The sequence below is a fragment of the Meriones unguiculatus genome, chromosome 11 (assembly GCF_030254825.1).
Source record: "Meriones unguiculatus strain TT.TT164.6M chromosome 11, Bangor_MerUng_6.1, whole genome shotgun sequence".
Taxonomy (NCBI): domain Eukaryota; kingdom Metazoa; phylum Chordata; class Mammalia; order Rodentia; family Muridae; genus Meriones; species Meriones unguiculatus.
In genome coordinates this window covers 84,860,235-84,886,981 of record NC_083359.1, presented here as the reverse complement: position 1 = coordinate 84,886,981, position 26,747 = coordinate 84,860,235, and the positions used below count along the sequence as shown (strand labels likewise).

General features: G+C 37.4%; 1 protein-coding gene across 2 annotated transcripts in view; it reads right to left on the bottom strand.

The window, feature by feature from the left end:
• Kifap3 (kinesin associated protein 3) overlaps positions 1-26,445 on the bottom strand; it is a 139,248-nt gene extending 112,803 nt beyond the window's left edge. Inside the window, exons 1-6 of one of the 2 annotated variants that reach the window (XM_021639423.2) lie at positions 26,151-26,445; positions 16,395-16,526; positions 12,771-12,925; positions 9,790-9,845; positions 9,133-9,274; positions 1,804-1,903 (exon numbers count right to left, since the gene is read on the bottom strand). In XM_021639423.2, coding sequence (XP_021495098.1) covers positions 1,804-1,903; positions 9,133-9,274; positions 9,790-9,845; positions 12,771-12,925; positions 16,395-16,526; positions 26,151-26,182 — 617 coding nt within the window. In that variant the 5' untranslated portion in view covers positions 26,183-26,445. The remainder of the gene's footprint in view (positions 1-1,803; positions 1,904-9,132; positions 9,275-9,789; positions 9,846-12,770; positions 12,926-16,394; positions 16,527-26,150) is intronic. The other variant, XM_021639424.2, reaches the window with a different exon arrangement.
• Positions 26,446-26,747: the final 302 nt, after the last annotated feature.

Genomic DNA, 26,747 nt, shown 5'->3' with positions numbered 1-26,747 from the left:
TCTCAATAATATTATTATTAAGAACATAGACATATAATATAGGATAAACCTACTAAAATCTGTACACCTAAAGAAACTAATCAAAAGGGAGGACTCTTGCTAAAATGCTCAATTCCTATCCAGAAAGGCAAAGAGGCTGGACATCAGAAGAAGGAGAAAAGAGGGAACAAGTCAGGAGCCTGACACAGAGGACCTCTGAAAGGCTCTGCCCTGCAGACTATCAATGTAGATGCTGAGACTTATGGGCAACCTTTGGGCAGAGTGCAGGGAATCTTAGGAAAGAAGTGGGAAACAGTAAGATCTGGAGAGGACAGGAACTCCACAAGGAGAGCAACAGAACCAAAAAATCTGAGCACAAGGGTCTTTCCTGAGACTGATACTCCAACCAAGGACTATGCATGGAGATAACTTAAGACCCCTGCACAGATGTAGCCCATGGCAGTTCAGTATCCAAGTGGGTTCCATTGTAATAGCAACAGGGACTGTCTCTGACATGAACTGATTGGCCTGCTCTTTAATTACTTCCCCCTGAGGGGAAAGCAGCATTACCAGGCCACAGAAGAAGACAATGCAGCCACTCCTGATGAAACCTAATTGACTAGGATCAGAAGGAAGGAAAAGAAGACCTCCCCTATCAGTGGACTTGGGGAGGGGCATGCATGCAGAGGGTGGAGGAAGGGAGGGACTGGGATGGGAGGAGGGAGAGAACCACAGGGGGGATACAAAGTGAATAAAGTGTAATTAATAAAGAAAAAATTTAAAAAAGAAAAAAAAAGAACATATACATGTAAATAAACTATATTTAACCATTAAGAGAATAAAATTTCATAATTTAGTAGAAACATGAATATACCTAGAGGGAAATTTATTAAGTTAAATAAGCCAAACAAGGAAAATCAAAAGTCATATGTCCTTGTTCAGACATGCACAGGGCAAGAGTTGACTTCCTATAAAGAGAGTAGACTAGAGACTTCTAGAGGTTAGGAAGGATTAAAATCAGGGAGAATAAAGGGAAATTGGATAATGGGTACCAAAATCAACATACAGGAGCATAGGAGGAACAAAGTCTAATTTTATAGCCAGTATGGTGACTACAATTCACAACAATTAAATATACTTTGGAAAGAACTGGGAAAGAAGAATTCAAACATGCCCAATACAAAGAAATGGTCATTTCAGAGTTGAAATGCCAATCACTTTAATTTAATTATTTATATACTGTTACATTTAATATTTATATACTGTTACATTTAATCAAGCTGTTATGCTGTATCCTCTAAGTATGTATTAAGTTGATAAAAATTTAAATACATAAGTACGTGTATAATAAATATTCTTGTATTTGCCTGGTCATGTGTGTATAACTACAAGAGTACTTACTCTGGACCAGGCTTTTATCCTAAGAATATGAATTCTGAATTACTTAATCCTAAAATCTACTTGAAGAAAACATGGCTATTATAATGAAAATTTTATACAGGAAGGAACTGAGGCTCAGAGAGGTTAAGTAAAATAACCAAGAGTACACAGTGAGTACACTGCATTCAAACAGAGATCACCACCTTCATAATCACACTCCAAAGATTATGCCAACTGGAATGTAGGTGAATGTGTGTGCATGTGCGTGTGCTTGTGTGTAGGCATAGGAAGTGTAGACTGAATGAAAGTACAACAGAGTAAAGAGCTAGGAATGAGAAGCAGAGCATAGACAAACACACAAAGACTGAAAGAACCGATGGTCTACACACTAACCCAGGCAGACAGCAACAGAGGTCTGTTAGTCATTTTAGAAGCTATACTTACCTAGAAAAGCAAAAGAAGATATAAATGATGTTTGTAGCTAACTCAACACTTTGTTTCCAGTCTTCTCTCAGGACTCTCGCTAGTGCACCCAGGGCAGTTTCTAAAATAAAAGGAGACATACGGATATGATCATTTACCTTGCCTTTGATATAAAGGGAGCTTGGTTTCAAATGTCTACTTATGAATAAGTAACAAAATCAAGATGGAACTGGGACAAAAAAGTAGGATGTTTCTTTCCAATACGGAAAGCTAATTTAGAAGTGTAACTTTTACTCAAAACACCTGATGTACACTTGTATGCAGCAAGGAAATCAGATGTGACTTAGATAAATGTGACAGTAAGACCACCTATGGCTATCCATCCTGACTTGTTTCTGCTTGGAATTTTACTCCTGTACTACTTTGCCTTCTTCCTTAACCTCCAATTTGTTCTATTAGGACAAAGACTAGAATATATCTAGAATATAAATGAGCAGTTTAGTCATCTAAGCTCCATAAAGGTAAATTAGTAAAATTTATGTGAAAAAAATAATATTTCCATTTCACATACTAACAGACATAAACACCTTTGGCAGAGTACAGGGAATCATAAGAAAGAAAGGGAGTTAGTCTGATGGGGAAAGGATAGGAGCTCCACAAGGACCAAATATATCTGGGCACAGGGTCTTTTCTGAGACTGACATTCAACTAAGGACCATGTATGGATATAACCTAGAACCTCTGCTCAGATGTAGCCTGTGGTAGCTCAGTAACCAATTGGTTTCCCAAAGTGAGGGGAACAAGGACTATTTCTAACAGGAACTCAATGACTGGCTCTTTGGTCTCCCCACTCCCGAAGGGAGGAGCAGTCCTGTTAGGCCACAGAGGAGGGCTTTGCAGCCAGTCCTGAAGATACCTGATAAAACAGGATCAGATGAATGGGGAGGAGGTCCCCCCCATCAGTGGACTTGGAAAGGGGCAGGGAGGAGATGAGGGAGGGAGGGAGGGACTGGGAGGGAATGAGGGATCGGGACACGGCTGGGATACAGAGTTAAAAAAATGTAACTGATAAAAAAAATAAAGTAATAAAAAAAAAAAGAAAAAAAAACAGACATAAACAAAATAGAAGTCTCAGAAAACAACTCCCCGGAAGTATATAAGTACCTGTTAAAAGACGGCACAGTTAAGTAAATGATTAGTGAATATTTGGAGAGATTAAGTGAATATGAGGTCAGTTTAAAATAAGTTTTTGCAAGAGTTTTTAGTTTTTGGAGAAGTATGTGTTTGTGGTACATGTGTGTTTTACACATGTGCATGCACACACTCACGTAGAGGCCAGAGGCTGATACTAGGGGGTCATCCTCAAATGTCTGCCACCGTACTTATTGAGGCAGAGTCTCGCAGTTAAATCCAGAGCTCCCTGAACGTCTATTCTAGTCAGATGTCTTGCTGTGGGAATTATGTGCAAGCACTGGAATTAAAAGTGGGCTGTCACTCCCCCAGCAGCAGGATTTGTGTGGGTGTGGTCATCTGATGGTGAGGACCACACAGGCCCTCACACATGCATGGAGACCACTCTGTCCACTCACTGTACTTAACAGACTACATTATCAATATTTATTATGGCTATAAAATGTTCAGCCTATTTTGCTTTCTGGTTATTCGGATTATGAAATAAGAATTACCTGCATTAGTATTAATCAATTTAGTAATTAAAGCTCTGATTGGGTTTTTTTTTAACAAATTAAGAAATATTTGAAATATTTGTCAGTAGAATATCCCAATCACAGAGTAGGTCATTGGACTATTGAAAGTTTTGGCCAAAGTTACTGAAAAATCAAATAAGCAAATGGGCAGTACACACTCAAATGTCCAAAAGGTCCTATTAGTAGGGAATCTGGCTTCACTTTTCCCCATCTATCAAATCCTAAAAGCTGCTGGTGAATATAAGTCAAAGTAAACCATATTTCTCAGTGTACCACAGCAGACTTTTGTATAAGGTTATGACTTAAGCATACTTTCAGTACAAGACCAGCAAAGTGAATTTTGAAGAAAATAGAGAGGCAAATTCCATCATTTATCTTACAAATGAACTAAACTGTACATCAGAATGTGAAGCCAGGAGATAGGCTAGCCTTAGCCACACATGCTTTCAGGACCAATCTGTGCCACATGAGAGTCTATCGCAAGACAAAAACAGCAAAAATTCTCCTCCCACTCCCACTCCTACCTCCTTAAAAAAAGGGAAAAAAGCAAAAACTGATCACTAAAACTAAAGAGATGGAGAACACAGCCTGGGGAAATAGCTCTAGTGAGAGCAAGTAAGACTACACAACAATAACCAACAGTATTATTTATGGACCTTAGCAACTAGAGCAATGGAACAGAAAGAAAACATGGCACAGCCACTGCCATGTGGGAAGTGTACCTGGCAAGGAGAAAGTCTCTGGAAAAAAACAGCGTCTTTCCATGAAGACATAGCAGGCACACTGGATCAATAACAAAAGAAATTTGGTACCCAGGTAAAGTCATGTTGTGATCATGGACTAATGGGAATGAAGGACTGAACAACATAATGACACATCAATTGACATCATTATATCCATCACACAAGTGAATTCTGAGGAAAGCAACTTGTAGTACAGCAGACTGAAAACATCAAACAATCCACTCTTTCATATAAGAACAAGCAAACTGGTTAAAAAAATGTCAAAATTGCTATCTGTACAGCAGCACATGCTACTAATCTGAATTTATAGTCAGTCCAAGGTATGTAGGGAGACACTATCTTAAAAGTAAATTGCAGGGTTAGCTTTTATTTTAAAATGAAGAATTAAGTTAATTTTTGTTTATCATTGGTCACAGAGCATTTGTGGAAGTGAAAAGTGATGAAATTTCATTAAGAACAGAGAGTGCTGTCACATGTGAACTTCTTGTCTCACTGTGGAGGACTGGCAAGAGCTGAGGAGGGCAGAGTCTGAAGTTTCCCTCAGACTTCATACAAAAAGATGTTTGTTAAAAAGCTGGGTTCGCAGGGTACAGAGAATGTTCGGTTACCATTTACTTGACCTGGAACACTGTTAAGACAGGCTTAACAGTTTGAGAGCAGGATTAATACAAGGCTATTAGTTCCAGCAATTCACCTGCAAATTTCCTGATTTCCTTGTTTTGAATTGCTGAGTCGTATTCCATTGTGTAAATGTACCACAATTTCTGTATCTATCACTTATAAGTGGGTATTAGACATATAACAAAGAATAAACATACTAAAATCTGAATTCCTAAAGAAGCTAAGCAAGGAGGAGGGAGATGCTCAATCCTCATTCAGAAGGGCAAATGGGGTAGATATCGGAAGTAGGAGAAAACAGGGAACAGGACAGGAGCCTACCACAGAGGACCTCTGAAAGACTGTACTGATCAGGATACTGAAGCAGAGGCTGAGACTCATAGCAAAACTTTGGCCAGAGTGCAGGGAATCTTATGAAAGAAGGGGGAGATAGAAAGACTTGGTGGGGACAGGAGCTCCACAAGGAGACCAACAGAACCAAAAATCTGGGCACAGGGGTCTTTTCTGAGACCGATACTCCAACCAAGGACCATGCATGGAGAAGGCCTATAATTCTTGCTCAGATGTAGCCGATAGCAGCTCAGTCTCCAAGTAGGTTCCCTAGGTTAATGTCAACATGAAATCAGTGGCTGACTCTTTGATCACCTCCCAATGGGGGAGTTGTGCAGCTTTGCCAGGCCACAGAGGAAAACAAAGCATCCAGTCCTGATGAGACCTGTTAGGCTAGGGTCAGACGGAAGGAGAGAAGGACCTCCCCTATCAGTGGACTAGGGAAGGGGGGCAGGGGGAGAAAAGAAAAGGAGGGTGGGACTGGGAGGAGATGAGGGAAGGGGCTACAGCCAGGATACAAAGGGAATAAATTGTAATAATAAATTAATTAAAGGAAAAAAACAAAAGGCTACTAAAAATTTTTTAAGCAAAGCAGTAGAAGGAATATCTTGTGTACTGTATTGATGTAACACCTGTCAATAATATATCTGATGGCCTATAGCTTAGGCAGGAAATAGGAGGCGGGACATCCGGGAGGCAGAAAGCATTCTGGGATACAACCAGGCACAAGAGATTCAGCAGGCAAGATGTAAGGAAGATGGATGCATGGTGCCTGAACCCAGGTAACCAGCCACATGGCAGAATGCAGATTAATATAAATGGGTTATTAAGTTATGAGCTACTCAGAGAAGAGCCTAGCTTTATGGCCTAGGTATGTGTAAAATAATAACTGAGTCTCATGAGTCAATATTCCTGGAGCTTGGGAAAGGGAGGAAAACTCTCCTTTTACAGGTACCTTCAGAAGCTTTAAAGGGGTCAAATAGATTCTTGTTAAATCTATAAAGCCACACACAGGTAAACAGTTGTATGCCTACCACAAAAAGACCTACAAAGCTGCTAATCTGTCAATTCTAGCTGAATCTGAAACAGTGTATAAGGAGGAAAGCAGAGTCTTACATGTGAAATGTTTCAATACCTAGGACACACCCTAACATAGAAAGAGGTCTTCAGCAAGGCAAGACCTTATTATCAGGCATTTAATAAAAGTCTTTGCCCAATCATTGTTGACCAATAAGCTAACTGAGTACAGATTTCAGTGACACTACAAGGGACACCAACTTTGCAGACTTAATTCTTAAAAACTCAGTAAGCAAACAAACAATGTCTAATAGAAAGGCTTGGGTAGTAAGAATCTAATTCTCAGAGCTACCACATATTGTTTTAAAAAAACAACTCAGTACAGAAAGAAACAGAACTGTATGACCCATACTCAGATAATAAAGTCATCACTAGAGACGGCCCATGAAAAAGCATAGACACTGAGTTTATGAGACAAAGACTTTAAGTAAGCTATTACTATATTCATAAACTTAAAGGAAGGGCTGGAGAGGCCGGTTAGCCATTGTGAGGATCACAATTCAGATTCTAGCACCCAAGCAAGCCACCAGGCATCTCACACACCTTCAAGCACAGCTCCAAGGGGAAAAAAACCAGGTGCATCCCTGAAGTTTGCTGGAATTTAGCCTGTGAAAACCTGTGTCCCACATCCAAGTAGAGACCTTGCCTCAAAGAATCGGTTGGCAATGATAAGAGGGAGATACCTGGTACTCTCTTCTGGTCTCCAAACCACACCTGCACACCTGTACACACATTCAAACACACAGACACATACACAGATGCATAAATATAGAAATTAAAGCAAATCGTTTCTATAGACTTAAAGGTAGGTATGCAAGGAATGAGAATGTTTTACCAAGAGGACACAAACTATAAAACAGACAAAAACAGGATCTCTGTACTTGAAGGGTACAAAAGCTAAAATAAACATTTTAGATTAGTCAGTCTAAAGAAAAGAGATGGAAGCCAAAATAAGCAGACCCTCAAAGATGTATGGCAAACAAAACAGAATAACATATACATGATGGAAGTCCCAGAAACATATAAAGGGTCAAAGTGAACATTTAATTAAATAACAGCTAAAAACTACATGTTTGCTGAAGATCAAAAAGGTATGCCATATTGAATGATATCAACACTTAAACATGCCATGGTCATGGTCAGACTTGAGAAAATAGAGGCCAAGAGAACTGAAAGCTCAAAGAAAAGAGCAATTTTGTGTTTACATAGGGTCATCAACAAGCTGATAAGCAGACTTACGTTAAAACACACAGAGGTATGCACAAGGAAGAATGACACACAGAAAGTACAAAAGAATTCCTGTTATCTGTTGGGGGCACAAAGGTCCTTGCATTCACAGAACACCAGGGATCCAGGAATGCTAAATATACAGGGCCTCTCCTCAGAGGAGGTATTATCTGTTTTCCACCCAGAAAGGCGGAGGTGGATGTTGTAATGACCTGATGACTTTCTGGCTATCTGTAGAGACAGATCTCTCCTAGAATGTTTATCCCAGACTCTTCCCTCCCTACACCATAATCTTTGTCTCCCAGTTAATGGAACCCATTCTTAAAGGAGATGTCACATGTATTGCTGACCTCTACACTATTTCAGAGACCACACACGATTCTAGGCCTTTCAGCTATAGAACCTATCCTCCTGGTCACATGTACTTAGTAAAGGAGTTTTTATGGGGTTACACCGTAAGCTTTACTGGGCACTTGGAGGGGAGTGAGTGTGGCCTGGAAACGTTTTCCTAAATTGTACTGTGTTTTAAATATGCTGACAACAAACTTCTGACTCCCCAGGTTTGATCCAGGTTGATGAAGCCAGTTTGGACTGAGTTTTCACGCTCACTTCTTCGTGGATCACTGCCTGCATTGGTCCCTGCAAAGTCCCCAGGCCTGTAACTCCTGAGCTCAGAAGGTGGATCACTGGGACAAGCTGACTAGCTGGACTGACCATCTCCTCAAGCTTTGGTTTCAACTGGTAGACAAATAATAAGGCAGAAGTGATTAGTCAAGACTCTTGGTATCAGCCTTGAGCCTCTACACACCCACGAGAATGTATATTTATATGAACATGTGTGCTCATGCACTAGTGAATACGCATATAGATATGCACATATCCCACACATACATATGTAAGAAATATGTCATTAGTAATACCACAGTAAAAGGAGTGAGGAGGGAAAGGAGTAAAGAGGTGTATTGGAATGAAATTCTGTATACTATTAAAATTAAGTTGGTAGTAATTTGAATGAGAAGGTTTGAAACTGTCAATTGTAATGTCAGAGAATCACTAAGATAACTCAGGAAAAAATAATTATAGAAAATTAGCTTAAAATGATAAACTGGAAAACACCTAGTATAGAAGAAAATAATAATATAAGAAAGCAGGAATAGAAGAGTAAAAGAGGTTAAGAATCATGATAAAAATGTTCATAATTTAAAAATATATAAATATGTTAAAAGTCTTGTCATTCATAGCAAACACAAAATGGCAAAACCTACCTTCTGAGCATTACATCAATATTGACCAGACTAAACACACCAATAGACAACCTGTAGTGTTCAACTATAAAGAACCTATTGTGAAAAAGATCCCATAGTATGCTGGTTTCAAGAGAAACTCATGAAATTCAAAAACACACGTGAAATTAAAAAAAAAGCACGGTGAAATAAGAGTGGAACTAGTGGAAGATAAGTAATAGACTGAAAATATTCCTAATACATAGAAGAAAAAAAGAATTAAAATTTGGAACTAAACATTTTCGACATGAGAACATATATATGTGCATTTCCATACATAAAATATTTAAGATCTGAGTACAAAATTTAAGGGTAGGCTTGTTTTATATGACTTTTCTATTTTTAATATTTTGAAAGAGAAATCACCGTTTAGCAGTAGCTCTTCCAAGTTATCGGGATTTCGAGCCAGCTGCAGGATCAAGGCAGAACCCCGAACCTTGTCTGGAATATCTTCATACAACAGCTCAATGTACTCGTCCATGTCATTGATGTTGGCCACCTCGTCAATCTGAAACAGAGGTGGGAAGCACTCAGCAGCTCTTGTGGACACACTCGCTGTCAGCTGGATGACAATCTTGTGATCAGATTTCTTACCATAGTAACCAAAAGAACTGACAATAGCCATCTTTTTGTAGATAGAAACTTTAGGCCTTTACATATGAAGCTATATGTTAATATGAAACTATAAGAACAATCAAATGAAACATATACAAACTCTAAAATTTGTCTCTTGATGTAACTTTGTGTAAATGTAACACAAAGTTCTTTGAACCTACTATAAAAGATTAAATATTTTGAAGCTTAATTCAAAATGTTCACAACATTTTTTCCACTTATTTTAATAAAATTAAAATTATGTTTTAATTTTTGGTTTTTATCAATTGATGTTTTTGGCTTTTTCAGATATCTCTAAACAGAATCATTTAAAATCCACATCTGACCAACATGGCCATCTGTGTTACTGAAGGCAAAGGTGATATCTGCAGTCTTTTGTTTACCAGAACAGAATTCATACAGTCTTACCTCCATCCCTTCAAAAGGAGGTGGATCTTTAGGCTTGCTTGATTTTTCTTTTTTTTCTGTAAAAAGATTAAAAAAAAAAAAAAAGCTCTGAGAATTGGGTTTTAAGGGTTTGGAAGTAATTATTTTTAATAGTTGAATTTTAATGCTGCCTAAGCTGGGGATATAAAACTAAACATTTGATGAAATTTTTCTCAGTGCATAAAATATTTCCATGTAAAAATCAGCTATTTGTTCTAATGATGCTACCAAAAGAACATAAATTAATAAAATCTATGACAGAACTTATACTCATTTAAGATAGGAATAGGTAAATGAGCAAGATAAAAAAAATAGTACGAGTAACACAAAAACAAATCATATGAAAACTAAAGTTAACACATGAAGAGTATGAAATACTAGATAAATCATAAGCTGAAGTAAAGAAAAGTGAATTATTTTTGTCTGAAAAGAAAAATAAAGGGCATAAATTAAAAGGTAAATATTTGATGTTTACATCAACTTAATCTTCATTTACACCCAAGGAGGCATTCAAAGTTATTACACACAATTTTGCGCCCATTACTATACTATTCAGTTTAAAACACATTCTCATATTCTAAAAAGAAACAATGCATACATTAAATCAAATATAAATGTATCAAAAGAATGTGTAATTAGAAAATAAATAAACATAAAGGAGACCTAACTTATACTGAAGACTACTTGGCAAGAAGGGAATTGGCAAAGAGTTATGAAAGGAGGCTAGAGATAAATATGGGTTCTACATTCATGTATCAAACTGTTATAATGCAAACCACAGCTTTATACAATTAATACATAAAATTAGTACATGCTAATAAAAAGAAATATTTTTTCTGTGATGTGGAATGACTGATGGGAAATGAGAAACATGCTCTTGACAATAAAAATGTTAGGAAGTCTGTTCTCCCAAGGAGACATAAACAAAGAGTGAACTGACGAGTAATTAGCCCTTACTACTTTCAGGAGCAGTATGAGAGGTAAGGATACATCACCACCAGCTAAATTCTGTCTCATACAGATAATTTATTGTAAGAGTAGTTTTGATAAGCAAAGAAAAAGAAATCACTTAAGGTGATGGATCACAGTGTTATAATGTATACAGTTCTCTTTCCATCTCATTAGGATGAGGATTCTGGCTTTAAATTATCAAAGTATAAAAAAATTACAAAAAACCCCTAAATAATTTAGATAAGCATAGTTTTAAGAGACAGTAAAACATATATCTTCAACTATTAGTGTACAGAAAGAGTTACGTTGACTTGAATTAATTTATCCATGTATAATGGATATTTTTCACATTTCTTTTTTTCATAGAGTGTATTCTAACCACTAAACATTCGCTAATCCATTCACACAGTGTTTTCATTTTTATTTGAAAATATCTTCATTTTCTGAGTTCTAAAACATTAATGGTACAGTTCTTTTATGAGGGAATTGAAGACAGGAAAAAAAATCATACTTTTCTAGGAAAAATTCATGAGAGTAATATCCTAGAATCATCTAAAGCATGAGATATGTATCATATGTATATTAACATTTGAAACACTTAAAAAATTCACTCAAGTAAAAAATAGTCCCTGTTCCTCTTACTAGGAAACCCACTTGGTTACTGAGCTACCACGGACTACATTTGAGCAGAGGTTCCAGGTTCTATCCATACATGGTTCTTGGTTGGAGAAACAGTCTCATATAAGACCCCTGTGCCCAGATATATTTGGTCCCTGTGGAGCTCCTGTCCTCTCCAGGTCATATTAACTCCCCCTTCTTTCATATGATTCCCTGCACTCTGCCGAAGGCTTGGTTATGAGTCTCAGTATCTGCTTTGATACACTTCCAACTAGAGTCTTTCAGAGGCCCTCTGTGGTAGGGTCCTGTCCTGTCACTTGTCTTTCCCTACATCCAATGCCCACCCCATTTGTCTTTTAAGTGAGGACTGATAATCTTACCCCGGGCCTTCTTTCTTGTTTATCTTCTTTAGGTGTATAGATTTCATTATGTTTATTATATCTTGTAAGTCTAAATAAGTGAGTATATACCATGTGTGTCTTTCTCCTTCTGGGATACCTCACTCCGAATGATCTTTTCTAGATCCCACCATTTGCCTGCAAAGTTCATGATTTCCTCGTTTTTGCTGAATAGTATTCCATTGTGTAAAAATATCACAATTTCTGTACTCATTCTTCTGTTGATGGACATCTGGGTTGTTTCCAGGCTCTGAACTCAATGGTGGGCTCTTTGCCCTCCCCACCCACCAAGGGAGGCACAGCCCTGCTAGGCCACAGAGGAGGACTTTGCAGCCAGTCCTGAAGATACCTGATAAAACGGTCAGATGAAAGGGGAGGAGGTCCTCCCCTATCAGTGGACTTGGAAAGGGGCAGGGAGGAGATGAGGGAGGGAGGGTGGTATTGGGAGGGAATGAAGGAATGGGATACAGCTGAGATACAGAGTTAATAAAATGTAGCTAATAATAAAAATAAAAATATATAGGTATATAAAAAAAGTTCACTCAAATTATAAATTGTGTATAAATAGTAAATTGAGAAACTATAAGGCTAATTAGAACAGAGAAGATATTTCCTGCCCTAAATGTGCCTTTTATTGGTCTACAATCATTATGACAAAACTTATCTCCTTATTTCAGCTAATGTGTACATATGCACATCCAGTGAAATCAAGTCTGACCAGTGCATGTAGAAGCATAAAACCTCCAATGTAGGAAACAAATATATCTGTTTGTTTATCCTAGCATTGCTAAGAACTCACTCACCACCAAAAATAAATAAAGTTTTCATAACTCTTTATTTTTATACAATACTATACTACATTACATATACATTTACAAAGTACATATAATATTTTTGAAGACTACAGTCATATATATATATATATATATATATATATATATATATATATATATACCCTTGGTGTTGCATTTTAAGTTCCAGACTCCTTCTGCTTACCTTTTCCTGACAATGAATCACGGCGGTTTTGTAGATAGTACAAAAGCTGTTCTACCTCATTTAGCTTTGAAGGATGAATGAGTTTACATTCTTCAATCACCTTCCGGGCCAGAGAGGTTATGTCTGTGTTAGCATTGAGACTCTTCAGACGAATGCTGCAAGCACATCAGAATTTCCAATTCAGACATTATAAAAGTGCATGACAGATCAATAATACTGTTTTAAGATAATTTGTAATTATACATAGAGTCTATACCTATCTTACCATTGAATCTTATTAAAAGAAAATTTAGATATAATCAGGCTTATATAAATTCAAAGCAACTTAAATCTTTTAAGACTTTCTGGACATGATATTCAGAAGTCCTGTTTTGAAGCAGTACTTCTGATAGAAAACACAGTCTTTACTTCTTACTGAATATGAATACATACTGCTACAAATTATATAATTTATACTTAAATGTGACATTTCCTAGTTTTCTTTACTTGAAGGGCTGGGACTGGAACCCAAGACTGGTACTTGCTAGGAAGTGCTATATAGAGGTACTCTGGCCTTCCTTCCTCTTAAATTGAGCCCATTACAGTCACTAGGAGTCTTAAGATGGTACAGAGGAATAAAATGGCCTGTTTACATGGATTCATGGCATGAGAAAGAACTATGAAAACAGAAAATCAGGATTGTCAAGTAAATCCTCCTATGCACATATAACAAGGATGGTCCATAGAAATAGCCCCAAAAGGACATCTTGATGTTTAATTTTAACCAACGAACCAAACAAACAAACAAAAACCAAACCAAACCAAACCAGAAAACGTGTGTTAGCAAATCTGACCCAGAAGAGACACAAAAGAAACCTCATCAACAGCTGGGCATGATGGGAAAACTCAATTCCAGCACTTGGGAGGGACCCTGAAGTGGAAGAACCCTGAACTCAAGATTAGCCTAGGTTATACAATGAGAGCTTATCCCAAACCAAACAAAAGGAAACTGACTAAGCATGTCTTTTCATTTGGAGTAGATGAGTTTTCTAGAAAAAGTGTTCACAAGGTACACATCACATGCTCATCTCTTTTCCAGTTTCCACTGTGTATTTCTATAGTTAACATCTTGTATCTGTGTGGAGTATTTATTATTTTATCAAAAGTCACAGAATACAAAAAGAGTAAACCCTAATGTAGCTAGGAACTAATACTGATACAGAGAGCCATAGTTCATATTAGCACCTATTCTATGTTCTATGAGTTTTTATAAATATATGTATCAATCATTATAGTGTCATACAAAAAAGTCGCATTGCTCTAAAAATGCCCCATCCTCTACCATGGGAATCTCCAACTCCTTCACTATGCTATGGTTTTGGCTCCTCCATTATGTCAGAGAGCTGGAACTGTAGAGTGTATACACTTTCCAGATTGACGTCTTTTGGTTACCAATATGCATGTAAGGTCCCCTCTGTGCCTTTTTGTCATTTCTTTTCATTTTTGGATAATGCTTTAAGATATAAAGATACTACAGTTGATCTACTCACTATGAAGTAATATTTAGCTTGCTTTCAATTGTTGGCTCTTTTAGATAAAGTTTCTTTAAATATATATGTATAGACTTTTGTGTAGACATAAGTTTCTGACACATTTCAGTGAGAATCTAAAAATGCAATTACTGGATATTATGTGAACCTATGTTAGGTTAATATAAAATATATGCATTTTATAATATTGTATACATTTTATATTACTATAAGCTATGGCTGAGAATTCCTATCACTACATTGTCAGTATCTACTGTTGCCAGTGGGCCTTAGCCATTATAATGGGTGTGTTGATTCTCGTCTGTTTTAATATACACAGGACTTTAAATCTCTTCTATTTTCTATCACCACATGTATTAGCAATCCAGTTCAACCTGCATTAACTCAAACAATTTTGGTTTTAGTGCATAGTCTCCTAAATCTCAGCTCTATTAAAAGGAAACTGGAGAAAAAAATGACTTGACTATTTTTAATCAGCATATGTACTTTTGGTTAGGCACCCAACGTCTATTAAAAACTAACAAAATATCATGTGTTGATTTCTACACCATAACCATTAGCTTCTCAAAATGAACTCTTCAAAAAGTTGAACTTCGTTGAGAATGGCTTATATCACTTCTCTGAGTGATGTAAGAGGCTGAGATAGTAGGCTTGTGGATTTAGGCCATTACTGACTTGCCCAATTTAATGGCGGCTTATATCATACTCACCTTAATCTATATAGATTTCCTCTTCTTCACAAAACCTCGTAACATAACACATTTTCCTTTTGCTAGTGTCTTTTGCTACGTGCTGAGTGTGACACACCTTTGGCTAGTGAGCGTATCCCTTAGTACTAAAAATTAAATTCTTCTCCTGAAGTGTAGGTTATGAAACTATAAAGTTAAAGACAGCTTTCCTCTAGGAAATCCAATAATGAAATTTCAAGAGATTTTCATTAGTGTTCAAGTTGCATACTCTCAGGCAAGCATTGAGAAACAGAAAAAAAAAAAAGCTGAGAAAAGAATATATGAGTGAGCTGGCCCACAGGGTGAACATGCACACACATGGTCTAGAAACTCATGCATCTTTAGTACGAGTCACTAATATAAGTCCCTTCTGATCCCAATGGAAAACCAATGAGGACAAGAAAAAGAGCAGCGTCTCTTTATAGGGTGGAACAAGCCAGTGCTTCTCTCTGTGGCATCACTGAAATTCAGGCTGAGTAAGTCTTTCTTCTAGGGGCCAATCATGTTGCAAACTACTTGGACTCCACCTCTGAGATGCCAATGTGGCTATCCTATAATGACAACTTAAAAGATCTCCATGGGAAACAATGATCCTTGTGGGGGGAAGAATCATCCCCAGACCGCGTAAGGACCAGAGTCAGTGCTACACACTTAACGCAGTTCTATCACACGTGTACTCGGCAGCCCGAGCACACTCAGTTCCAACAGAACACGGCATCGGCAGTGCTAGGCAGTTACCAAATCAATGTTGTATCCAGCTGGAGGAGGGTTGAGGGAGAACACTAAGGGACAGCAAATCTTTTTTCTATTACCATAAAATTATAGAAGGAAGGTAAGATAATTATCAGCAAAAAACTTCAGAATAATGAAAAAAAAAAAAAAAAAAGGACAGTTCCCGAGGGACTCCCTCAAAACCAAGAAGGAAAGAAAGTAGGGCACTAGATCTAAGAGCAATCTCAGGAAGAGCTTTCATGTTACTAACATTTTTCAGAGGACTAGGTTGTTTTTTAGGGCTAATTCAAGATCTGTGCCTCACGTGGGAACACCTTAACATCACTCCACTCCCAGCAGTTCTATGAAAGTAAGAACACAGGGTTTTCTAAGACTCGACAGTGCAAATGAAGCAAAAAGTCCCATATAAACGTATCTTTTGTGATTAATTTCAGTTAACATTACAAAAATTTTACTTCCTGTAGCAATATATTCCATATTCATATAGTTTAATGCAACCCTTCCTTGACTAAGATAAAGTACGTCTAGAAGGATGCTATAACCATTTGTTATCTATGAAGATTAAAATAATATCATTTGTATAAAGGTTATATAAAGTCCCGTTTTCAAAATGTATACAAATGAAGGAAACTTACATTTTTTGGCATTCCTTTCGTTCTCCCAACATGGGATCCCCCATTTCTCCAAGAATGGTAGCTTCCACTTCATACTGAACAATGAGAGCTTTTTCCGATGGATGTACATCAATATTCCCCCCTTTAACTTTCCTACAAAAAATTAAAAAAATAGATTAAAATCTCACAGAACAGCCTTCATTTCACCCAGTTTCCACATCTAAAACATGAGGGCTAGATTAGCATATGCTGCCTAATTACATTTCTTCAGAGCCTGGGACAAGTTTGTATTTCCTGGCCCAGCAGAAAAGTACCAGCATGAGCAGTGTTTCCTTGAAAAAATATGGATTTACACAAAGAACCATGTTTAAAAGCGAGTAAATGAAACACTTATAATTAGGATGTCTTTGCAGAGTTGTTTTGATTTGGCTTTCCCTGATTGGTGGAGATGATGAACTTTTTTTTTTTTGAGATATTTCTTAGTCATTTTTATTTCTTCTTATAAGAATTCTTTGTTCAGACCCATAGCCCATTTTTTTCTTTTTTATTACAATTTATTCACTTTGGATCCCAGCTGTAGCCCACTTCCCTTGTCTCCTCCCAGTCCCACCCTCTCTTCTTCCACCCTCCCTCCCTTATCTCCTCCCATGCCCTTCTCCAAGTCCACCGAAAGGGGAGGTCCTCCTCCCCTTCTATCTGACCCTAACCTATCAGGTCTCATCAGGAGTGGCTGCACTGTCTTCTGTGGCCTGGTAAGGCTGCTCTCCCATCAGGGAGCCAGCCACTCAGTTCATGTCAGAGACAGTTCCTGCTCCCCTTACTAGGGAACCCACTTGGACACTGAGCTGCCATGGGCTACATCTGTGCAGGGGTTCTAGGTTATATCCATGCATGGTCCTTGGTTGGAGTATCAGTCTCTGCAAAGACCCCTGGGCCCAGATTTTTTTGATTCTGTTGGTCTCCTTGTAGAGCTCCTGTCCTTTCCAGGTCTTTCTATTTCCCCCTGCTTTTATAAGATTTCCTGCACTCTGCCCAAAGTTTGGCTGAGTCTCAGCATCTGCTTTGATACCCTGATCAGTAGAGTCTTTTAGAGTTCCTCTGTGGAAGGCTCCTGTCCTGTTCCCTGTTTTTTCCCACTTCTGATGTCTATCCTGTTTGCCCTTCTGAATGATGACTGAGCATCTTACCCAGGGTCCTCCTTCTTGCATAGCCCACCTTTTGAATGGGTCATTTTTTTTGTTTGTTTTTGTTTTGTTTTACCCTGAGTTTTTGAGTTCTCTATATATTCTGGATATTAATCCTCTTTGGATAGCTGGCAAAGATTCTCTCCCATTCTGAGAACTTCCTCTTCACTCAATTGTTTCCTTAACAGTGAGAAACTTTAGCTTTATAAAGCCCCTCTTGTCAAATGTTGGCCTTGTAAACGAAGTCCTATTCAGAAAGTCCTTTCCTCCAGCCATACCACATAAGGTACTGCATACAGTTTCTTCCAGCACTTTCAGTGTTCCAGGTTTCATATTTAGGCCCTTGATCCACCTGAAGTTAGTTTTTGTGCAAGGTGACAGACATGGGTCTAATTTCATTTTTATACACATAGACATACAGTTTTCCTAGCATCACTTGTTGAACCTATTTTTTTCTCCAGTGTGCGATTTTGGCATTTTTGTCATATACTATGTGGTTATAGTTACTTATACTGTACTCATGTTTGGGTTTTCTGTTTTGTCCCACTGGTCTACATGTCTGTTTTTGTGCTAGCACTGTGTTGGATTGATTAGATGGCTCTGTACTGTGATAATTAATTACAATTATAAATAATTAATCTGTAATATTAATCCCTCCAGCATTGTTCTTTTTGCTCAATATTGCATTGGTTATCCAGGGCTTTTTAAGGTTGCAAATGAATTTTAGTAAATGGTTTTTTGTTTGTTTGTTTCCTGTGTATGTGTGTGTGCGTGCACATGGAAATGTAAAGAATGACATGGAATCTCGATAGAGATTGCATTGAATCTTTCAAATAGCTTTTGGTACAAGCATTTTCACAATATTAATTGTACCAATCCATGAGCATGAGATGCTGTTCTATTTTCTAGTGTCTTTCTCAAAGAAACATCAATAAAACTTAAACTACATGTAGATTCCCACACATTAATAATGGGAGACTTCAACACCTCACTCTCAATATCTTTAGAAATTTAAAGTTTTCATTTTAAAAGTCCTTCATCTCCTTGGTTAAGTACATTCCGAGATATTTTCTTTTCTTTGGAGCTATTGGGAATGTGAGCATATCCATAATTTCTTTCTTTGTATGTTTGTTGTTGGCATATAGAAAAGCTATTAATTTTTGTAAATGGATTCTTTATCCTGACACTTTGCTGATATTGTTGATTGTTTCTAGAAGACTTCTGATGAAACTTTTGATATCTCTTAATGATAGTTTACTTCTCGTTGTCTTACTTGCATTCCTTTACTTTCCTTTTCTTGAATCCTGCTCCAGGAAGCACATTGCGCAGTATATTGAAGAGGGACTGGGATAACTGATAGCACAGCCTCATTCCTGATTTCAGTTTGTTTACTTTAAGTTTTTCTTTATTTAGGATACTGTGGGCTCTAAGTTTCTCATATATAGCTTTCATTATGCTGAGGTATGCTCCTTCTAGTCCTTCTTTCTCTAAGGCATTTATCATAAAGGCATGCTAGATATTGTTAAAGGTTTTTCTGTAACTATTGAGATAATGATATATTTAAGTTTATTTATTTAATTTATTACATAAAGTCATGTTGAGCCATCCTTGCCTTTTCGGGGTAAAGCCATTTTGGTCCTGGCATATAATCTTTTGGATATATGCCCATATTAAGTCTGTAAGTATTTTAATGAGATTTTTAACATATAGGATCATTGTGTATACTGGCCTGTAGTTTTCTTTTTGTTGTTTTTGTTGTGCCTTTACTTAGTTTGGGTATGTAAGAGTAGTTTGGGAGTGTTCCTTCTGTTTTTGATTTATTTCTTTCTTTCTTTCTTTCTTTCTTTCCTTTTCTTTTAGAAAATTTAAAAGGATTGATTGGAGATCATCTTTGAAAGTCTGGTAGAATTTGCTTTGAGTACTTTTGAGCCCTATTTTTGTCAGAAAAATGTTATTTATATTTTATGTGTCTGAATGTTTGTACTTGTCTATGTATGTGTCTAAAGCCTGTGGAGACCAGAAGAGGGTAGTGGGTCTCTTGTAACTGGAGTTAGATGGTTATGAGCCACCACATGGGCACTGAAAACTCAACTGGAGTCTTCTGCAAGAACATCAAGAAATCTTCACTGCTGAGCCAACTCTCAGTTGCTAAAACTGTTTTCACAATAGTTGTACCTCAATAAATTTTCTATTTCTATTTTAAATATGAATAATTTTATCTTAAATGTTGAACTTCTTTCCTTCCTTTCTCTTTTCTCTCTCTCTCTCTTTCTTCTTCTTTTTCTTTCTTTTTTTCTTTCTACTTTCTGAGACAGGGTTTCTCTGTGTAGCCCTGGCTGTCCTGGACTTACTTCGTAGACCAGGCTAGCCTCAAGCTCACAGAGATCTGCCTGCCTCTGCCTCCCGGAGTGCTGGGATTACAACCATGTGCCACAGAGCCTGGGTGCTAAACTTTCAAATAGGATTGAACACAGCATTTACAATGATATGAGAAATGTCAAACTACTGAGATGATTATCTCTCAAATGGTTTACCTAGTCTCTTAATTTGAAAAAACTACTGTAATTTTTTATTTGCAACATCCTGGCATTAAACTGTTATCTTTGAAATATCTGCAAATTTCTACTAGTATTGTCTTCTTAGTAACATCACTGGTTCACTTTGTTTTTATTATATATAAATATATATATCAGAAGACTGAGCCAAAAGATGCTAAATTTTTTTAGAAATGTGTTTTATATTTATCACAATAGAAGTCATAGAGAAATATTTATTAGAGTCCTTTGGCCAGAAATGGACTGTAAATAGAAACTAAAATGAATAAAGAATACTGAGGAAGGTAACAATTTAGCTAAACAGAAGCCACTTTGTATCTTTAGTCTGAAATGATTCTTTAAGCAGATATAAGTTCTTCATTATGAAGTAATCACTTTATAAATTAAATTCTCAGCTAAAAGGTATTAACCTCCAGAAAGGATAAGGAAGAAGCATGAACCATATACATATATGTATATACGCTGTCTACATGGAAGACAATTTAGATCTAAAGATATGAACAGGTTTGAAGTTAAAGGATGGGAAAAATACAAACAATACAAAAGAAAGGTAGAACAGTTATATAAAACAGGCTTTAAATTACAAGCTGGTACAAAACTTAATAACTAATACTGTGGTGAGAAAAGATGACCACATCTAGAATATCTAACAATTACAAACATGAATGTGACAATAGAGACCTAGGCCATAAAAAACAAAACTTGAAAGAAATGATAGGAAAACAGTTCTATAACAATAGTGACAGACTTCAGCATTGCTTGGAATAATGGGTATACCTATATGGATTACTATGAATAAAGGAACTGAACAGTATAAGTCAAGTACACCTAATTTACATATAAAGAAATTCCACTTCCCCTAAAAAAAGTGTGGAATGGAATATTCTTACAGGTAAATGGAATATTCTTACAGGTGAATCTTATGTTATGTACCTTGACTATCTGTAAAATTGAAACTACTAACATTATATAGTGTGTGCTCTCCAATTACAAATGAAGAAAACTAGGAATCAGTACAGAAAGAAAAAGTCATAAAAATATAGAAAAGGAAATAATCTACATCTACATAGCTACTAAGTCAAAGAACTCACATGAGAAGTTATAAATATAAATGAAAACAACACACCAAAACTTATGGGTATGAGAAAGCAGTGCTGAACAGAAATCTGTGACTACAACCACCTACTTTGAGAAGATGTAACTCAGTTTTACACTTCAAGTATTAGAAAGGCTGAGAAAAGCTAGGTCTGCACTACTAATGATGATAAGAATAGAATCCGTAGGAAACAGAAAATGAGGGTGAAAGAAATGCTGATTGTTTAAAATGACCAAAAAGCCAGGCATGGAGGCTCACGAGTTTAATCCCAACACTCAGTATGCAGAGGACTGGAGAATCTCCCTGAGTTCATGGCTAGTTTGGTCTACAGAGAGTTCCAGTCCAAGGAGGGCCACAGTGAGAACCTATCTTACTGTATAAACAAATCCAGAGGAAGGATTACATCAACAGACATGCTGATGGGGAAGGTGAACCCGGGGGATCTAACCCTAGTCAAAGAATTTTAAGCAACTGAGGTCTGCTGGGAGCTGGAGAGATGGTCTTCCCCAGGGAGGAGCCCCCTAACAGGTTATCTAATACCAAGCCATCCCTGAAATCCTATGTCAACATCAAAGAAGGGAAGGACATGGGCTTGAGAGAGGTACAGAGTAGGGTACTTGGGAGGGACTGGAAAGATGAACAGGAGGGTGAAATAATATAAAGTTAATTTCAAAAAATAAAAAACTTCAAAAATCATCAAAATATTCAGCTAGATTGAGTAAGACTAAAATTAGTAGAACCAAACAGTAGGGCATTATTCTGACCTCATAAAAACTAAAAACTAAGAAAAGACTAACTATATAATATACTAGCACTGCGAGATATTGAGACAAAAACTTCTAACAAAGAAAAGTCTAAGGCCAAACGGGCCTACTTGTAAAACAGACCAAGCATTTAAAGAAAAATAAACACTAAGTCTCCTCAAGCTCCTCCAAAAAATAGAAGGGGAGAGAAAATGCCATAATCCATTACGTGCTGACGTGAGGCACAGACACTACAAACCTGCAGGCTGATATCCTTAACGAATGCAGTTGGAAATACCCTCAGAGTGCAAGCCAACAGGATCTAGCAGCACATTAAAAGACTGCACAAGCCACGTGATATTATCCAAGGAATTCAACACATTAATAAAATGATGGAAACGATTGTCTCAACTGACACGGAACATATATTTTATAAAAACCAACTCTTCATTCATAAAAGCACTGGGTAAGAAAAGGAAACCCTCCTCTATATGAGACAAGGCATGAGTGAAAAATCCTAGTGTTAACGTCATACTTAATAATGAAAAACAACTATTTTTCTCTAAAATCACAAACAAGAGTAAAATGTCCAGTGTTATTATTTCTATTCCATATAGTCCTAGAGATTTGAATCTAAGCAATGAAACATGAAGTAAAAAGGCATCCGGATAAGAAAGTAAGAAATAAATTATACCCATCTATAATGACACTTTTCTCTTTGAATATTCTAAAAACTATACAAAATTGTTTGATCTAAAAAAATATACTCATTAAAGTTGCACATTTAAAAGTACATTGTATTTCCATATGATACTAATTAAAAATTTAAAGATGAAATTAAGAAAAAAATTAGTTTCCCATAATATCAAATAGAACAAATTGCTTACAAATAAATGGAAGCAGGGAGGCTCAGCACTTAAAATACTTAAAAGTTAAAATTTAAAGAAATCAATAAGAACTAAAAAAAAGGGGGGGAGGGGGAAGCAATCCTATGTTCAAGGACAGGATAACTTATTATTTAGATAGTAGTATTTTCCTCTGATGACTCATGGAATCAGTAAGAAGCCCTATCAAAGTTCTGACAGCCTTTTTTTTTTTTTTTTTTTTTTTTTTTTGCAGAGAAGGAAAAGACAACACTAAATTTGCACAGAAACCAAAGACCCTACATAACTAACAATCTTGATAAAGAGCAACAAATGTAGGATTCACACTTCTCAACCTAAATACTCCCCAAGTTAAGCAGTAAGTTACTAGCACAAGGTAATCTACATATTAACAAATCTGTTGATTTGGACTGACAGTGCTGGAAAACACCTATGTTTACAGTTCATTAATTTTCAACAAGGATGCTCAAATTATCAATGGAGAGAAAGAACAATCTCTGACAAATGATGCTAAGACCATTAGAGATTCTTAAGCATCATACACCATAATCAACTCAAGTGGCTAAAAGACCAATATTTAAGATCTAAAACTATAAAACCGAAGGGAAAGCTTCACGACCTTAGACTTAGCAATGGTTTCTTAAATCTGTTTTCAAAAGCAACAGGAACTATTAATAAATTAGACTTTAACAAACTAAAATCGTTGACACTATTGACATACTCGACACAGTAAAAAGGCAGCCAAAGGCTGGGACAAATGTTTGTAAACTGCTTATTTAATAAGGCCTAATGTCAAGAATATATTTCAATAACTTTTTCCTTAAGAAGAAAGACAAATGTCCAAGGAGGATGAAAGAAGCTCAATTTACTTAGTAATAGGAAATGCAAATCAAAGTCAGAATCAGACACCTCTTTACACCCCCTAGAACAGCTACAGTTACAGAGCAAACACACAAAACAATACAAAAAGAGAAAATATAAAGTGTGGAAAAATTGGAGTCCTCATACATAAGAAGTCCATACATAAGAAGGACAGACACTGGGAAAAACTCTTTGCTGGCTCTTCACTGAGTCTAACATGTAACTACTCCATGTTCCTGGGATCTCAAGCTTACAATGAATGAAATGATGAGACGTGTTCAAACAAAATCCTGTCATGATGATAGCACCTTTATTCCTAAAAGGCAGTAGGCACAAATCCCCTGAATATCTACAACACTTGTGTCATAAATAAACAGATTGTAATGTATCCACGTAATGGATATATGTTATTCAGTTACAGAAAAGGGAATAAAGTGTTAATTCATAATATAAGTGGAGCATAATTATACAATGTGAAAAATCTAGCAAAGCATCATATTTATAGTACCCATCAAGTTCCTGACTTTCCATTCCATCTGTCGTATATATGATAATATATATATATATATATATATATATGATGAAATGGGGTAGAATAAAGGACATTTATTCCATTCCATATATATATATATAATTTCTCTCATATATGTATGTATGTATATACATAATGTGAAGGCAATGCAAACTTTTGCCAAAATTGAACAACGTATTTTCAATCTTTTACCAGATTCTGACTTTAACTAAACCATCACAGTGGCTAGATCAGTTGCATTTATTGTTTTCTAGATGATGTCCACACTGGTAAAATGATCCCAAGCAAAACCACATCAGACATAACCACCTCATATGAAAATCAGCAAATGCTACAACAGCGGCACTTTCTGTAATAACCTTAGGTTTAAAGTCGAAACTTCAGAATTTATTGTATTTGACCAAATATGGGGGGGGAATCTCCCTATGTGCATGTTGCTAACAGAATTATGTTGGAAAATGAGCTGCCTATGTATTTGTCTTGATTAATGTTCCTTTTACAAGTTTCTAATCAAAGTCTTTTCATCTGCCATTTTCATTAAACATAAAATGAAAAAGACAAAGCACTATGTTCCCCTGTTTTGAAAAAGCAGTATGGTTGATTTATTTCACAATTGTTTGACTATGTTAAGAGTCCACTAACACTTGGAACATATTTTATTTATTTATTTAATAATTTTATTTTTTATATTAATCACAGGTTATTTACTTTGTATCCCAGCTGTAGCCTCCTCCCTCATTCCCTCCCAATCCCACCCTCCCTCTCACATCTCCTCCCTGCCCCTCTCTAAGTCCACTGATAGGGGAGGTCCTTCTCCCCTTCCATCTGACCCTAGCATATTAAGTCTCATCAGGACTGGCAGCAATGTCCTCTGTGGCCTAGCAAGGCTGCTCCTCCCTGGGGGGGGGGGGGAGGAGAGGCAGAGAGGGGAGGTCAAAGAGCCCACCACTGAGTTCATGTCAGAGACACTGGAAGATATTTGTGGCAGCTAGAACCCTACCAAGCAAGGAAAAAATACACTCAACGAAAGTACATTAGGACATAAACCAATATCATCACCCAACATGCATGTTTTCTCTTTTAAAAGTATTTTCATATTTTTGTCCTACATCTCTCAGAAAGTAATATATCTCCTTTTCAATAGTTATGTCCAAAAATATGTATATGCTTTTCGCAGTGGATTAGCAACCGAGCTTTAACTAAAAACTGGGAATCCAAATTAGCTTTTTCTTTAATTTGTTCATGGTCAATGAGAGGTATATTTTTTCACCATAGATGCCCTCATCGTTGACAGAAGTTAAGGAATCTCAAAAAATTTTCTATTTCCTTTGGAGTACCTGATATTACATATACTTAAGACAGAAAATTGGTAGGCTTTTTCATGCCAAGGTCTTCATAATAATGAACTACCTTCAGAAATTATACAGTGAATGTGACAGTCAAATAGGTGAAATAGACCAAGAGCAACTGACTTAAATCTCAGTCTTGCATAAAGTAAAAACCAGCCGCTCATCCGTCTTTATTCCGAAACCCCACGATTTATGAATTTCAAACTGGACACAAATTGATGATGTGACAGAATTCACTTCCAAACTCCCCTGAGATTTATCTATTGCAAAAAACAGGAGAGTGGGGAGGAAAAGCAAACAAACCCGAAATATGGGTTTGCCTCTCCCAGCCTGCCTCTCATTGTGAATACTAATCAATGCAGCAAGGATGGCAGGTCAGCCCCCGCCGCCCCCCACCTCCAACACAAAGTGGCTTAAGGACCTCGCGCCCCCGCAGGGTCCCGTCCTTTATTCCACCCCATCCCTCTCCCCTTCCTTTCCTTCCCTGCATCCCACTCCTTCTCATATCTAGCTTTGCCCAGTGACAACCCACAGTTAGCAGGGACCTGTTCAGGGCGGAGCCCTGGTCATCACCTTTTGAGGTATCTGGCGTCCTCGCCTTGCATGGCGGCGGCGGCAGCGGCGTGGGGAGGATGGGGGTGCCTGAGAGTCTGGGGGGACTACTTCCGGGGACCTGGCCAAAGTCCCCTCAAAGCCAAGGCGGTGACAGTCCGGAGGCCTGCAAGGCGGGGCGGCGGCGGCGCTGCGGTTACCACGGTGAGGCCGCCGGCTCCTCCCACAGCTCCTGGGCCCCAAAACACTGGAGCAGCCCAGACCCGCCCAGAGCCGTCAGGGCTACACGCTCCTTCCCAAGGCGCATGCGCTCACGCGACAGCTGCACTATGCGCAGGCTCAGTTTGAGAGCCTGACTCCTGCGACTAATCTGACGCTCGCAGGAACAGCGCGGGAAGGGTTTGGTGCTGATCTGGGAGCCTGTGCGTAAGAGGCATATTCCAGGCCACTGCCCCCTGGAGGATGGGAGAGAAAAAAAGGATTGCAATCTGCAAAATTGGAATTTTGAAGTCTTTAGCGTGAAATAAGACAATGTAACCAATTAAGTTTTTAGCTAATGATGGTCATCAGGCTAGCCTTTTACTAACCTCTACTGTGGGGCTTCTATTTTTGGAACAT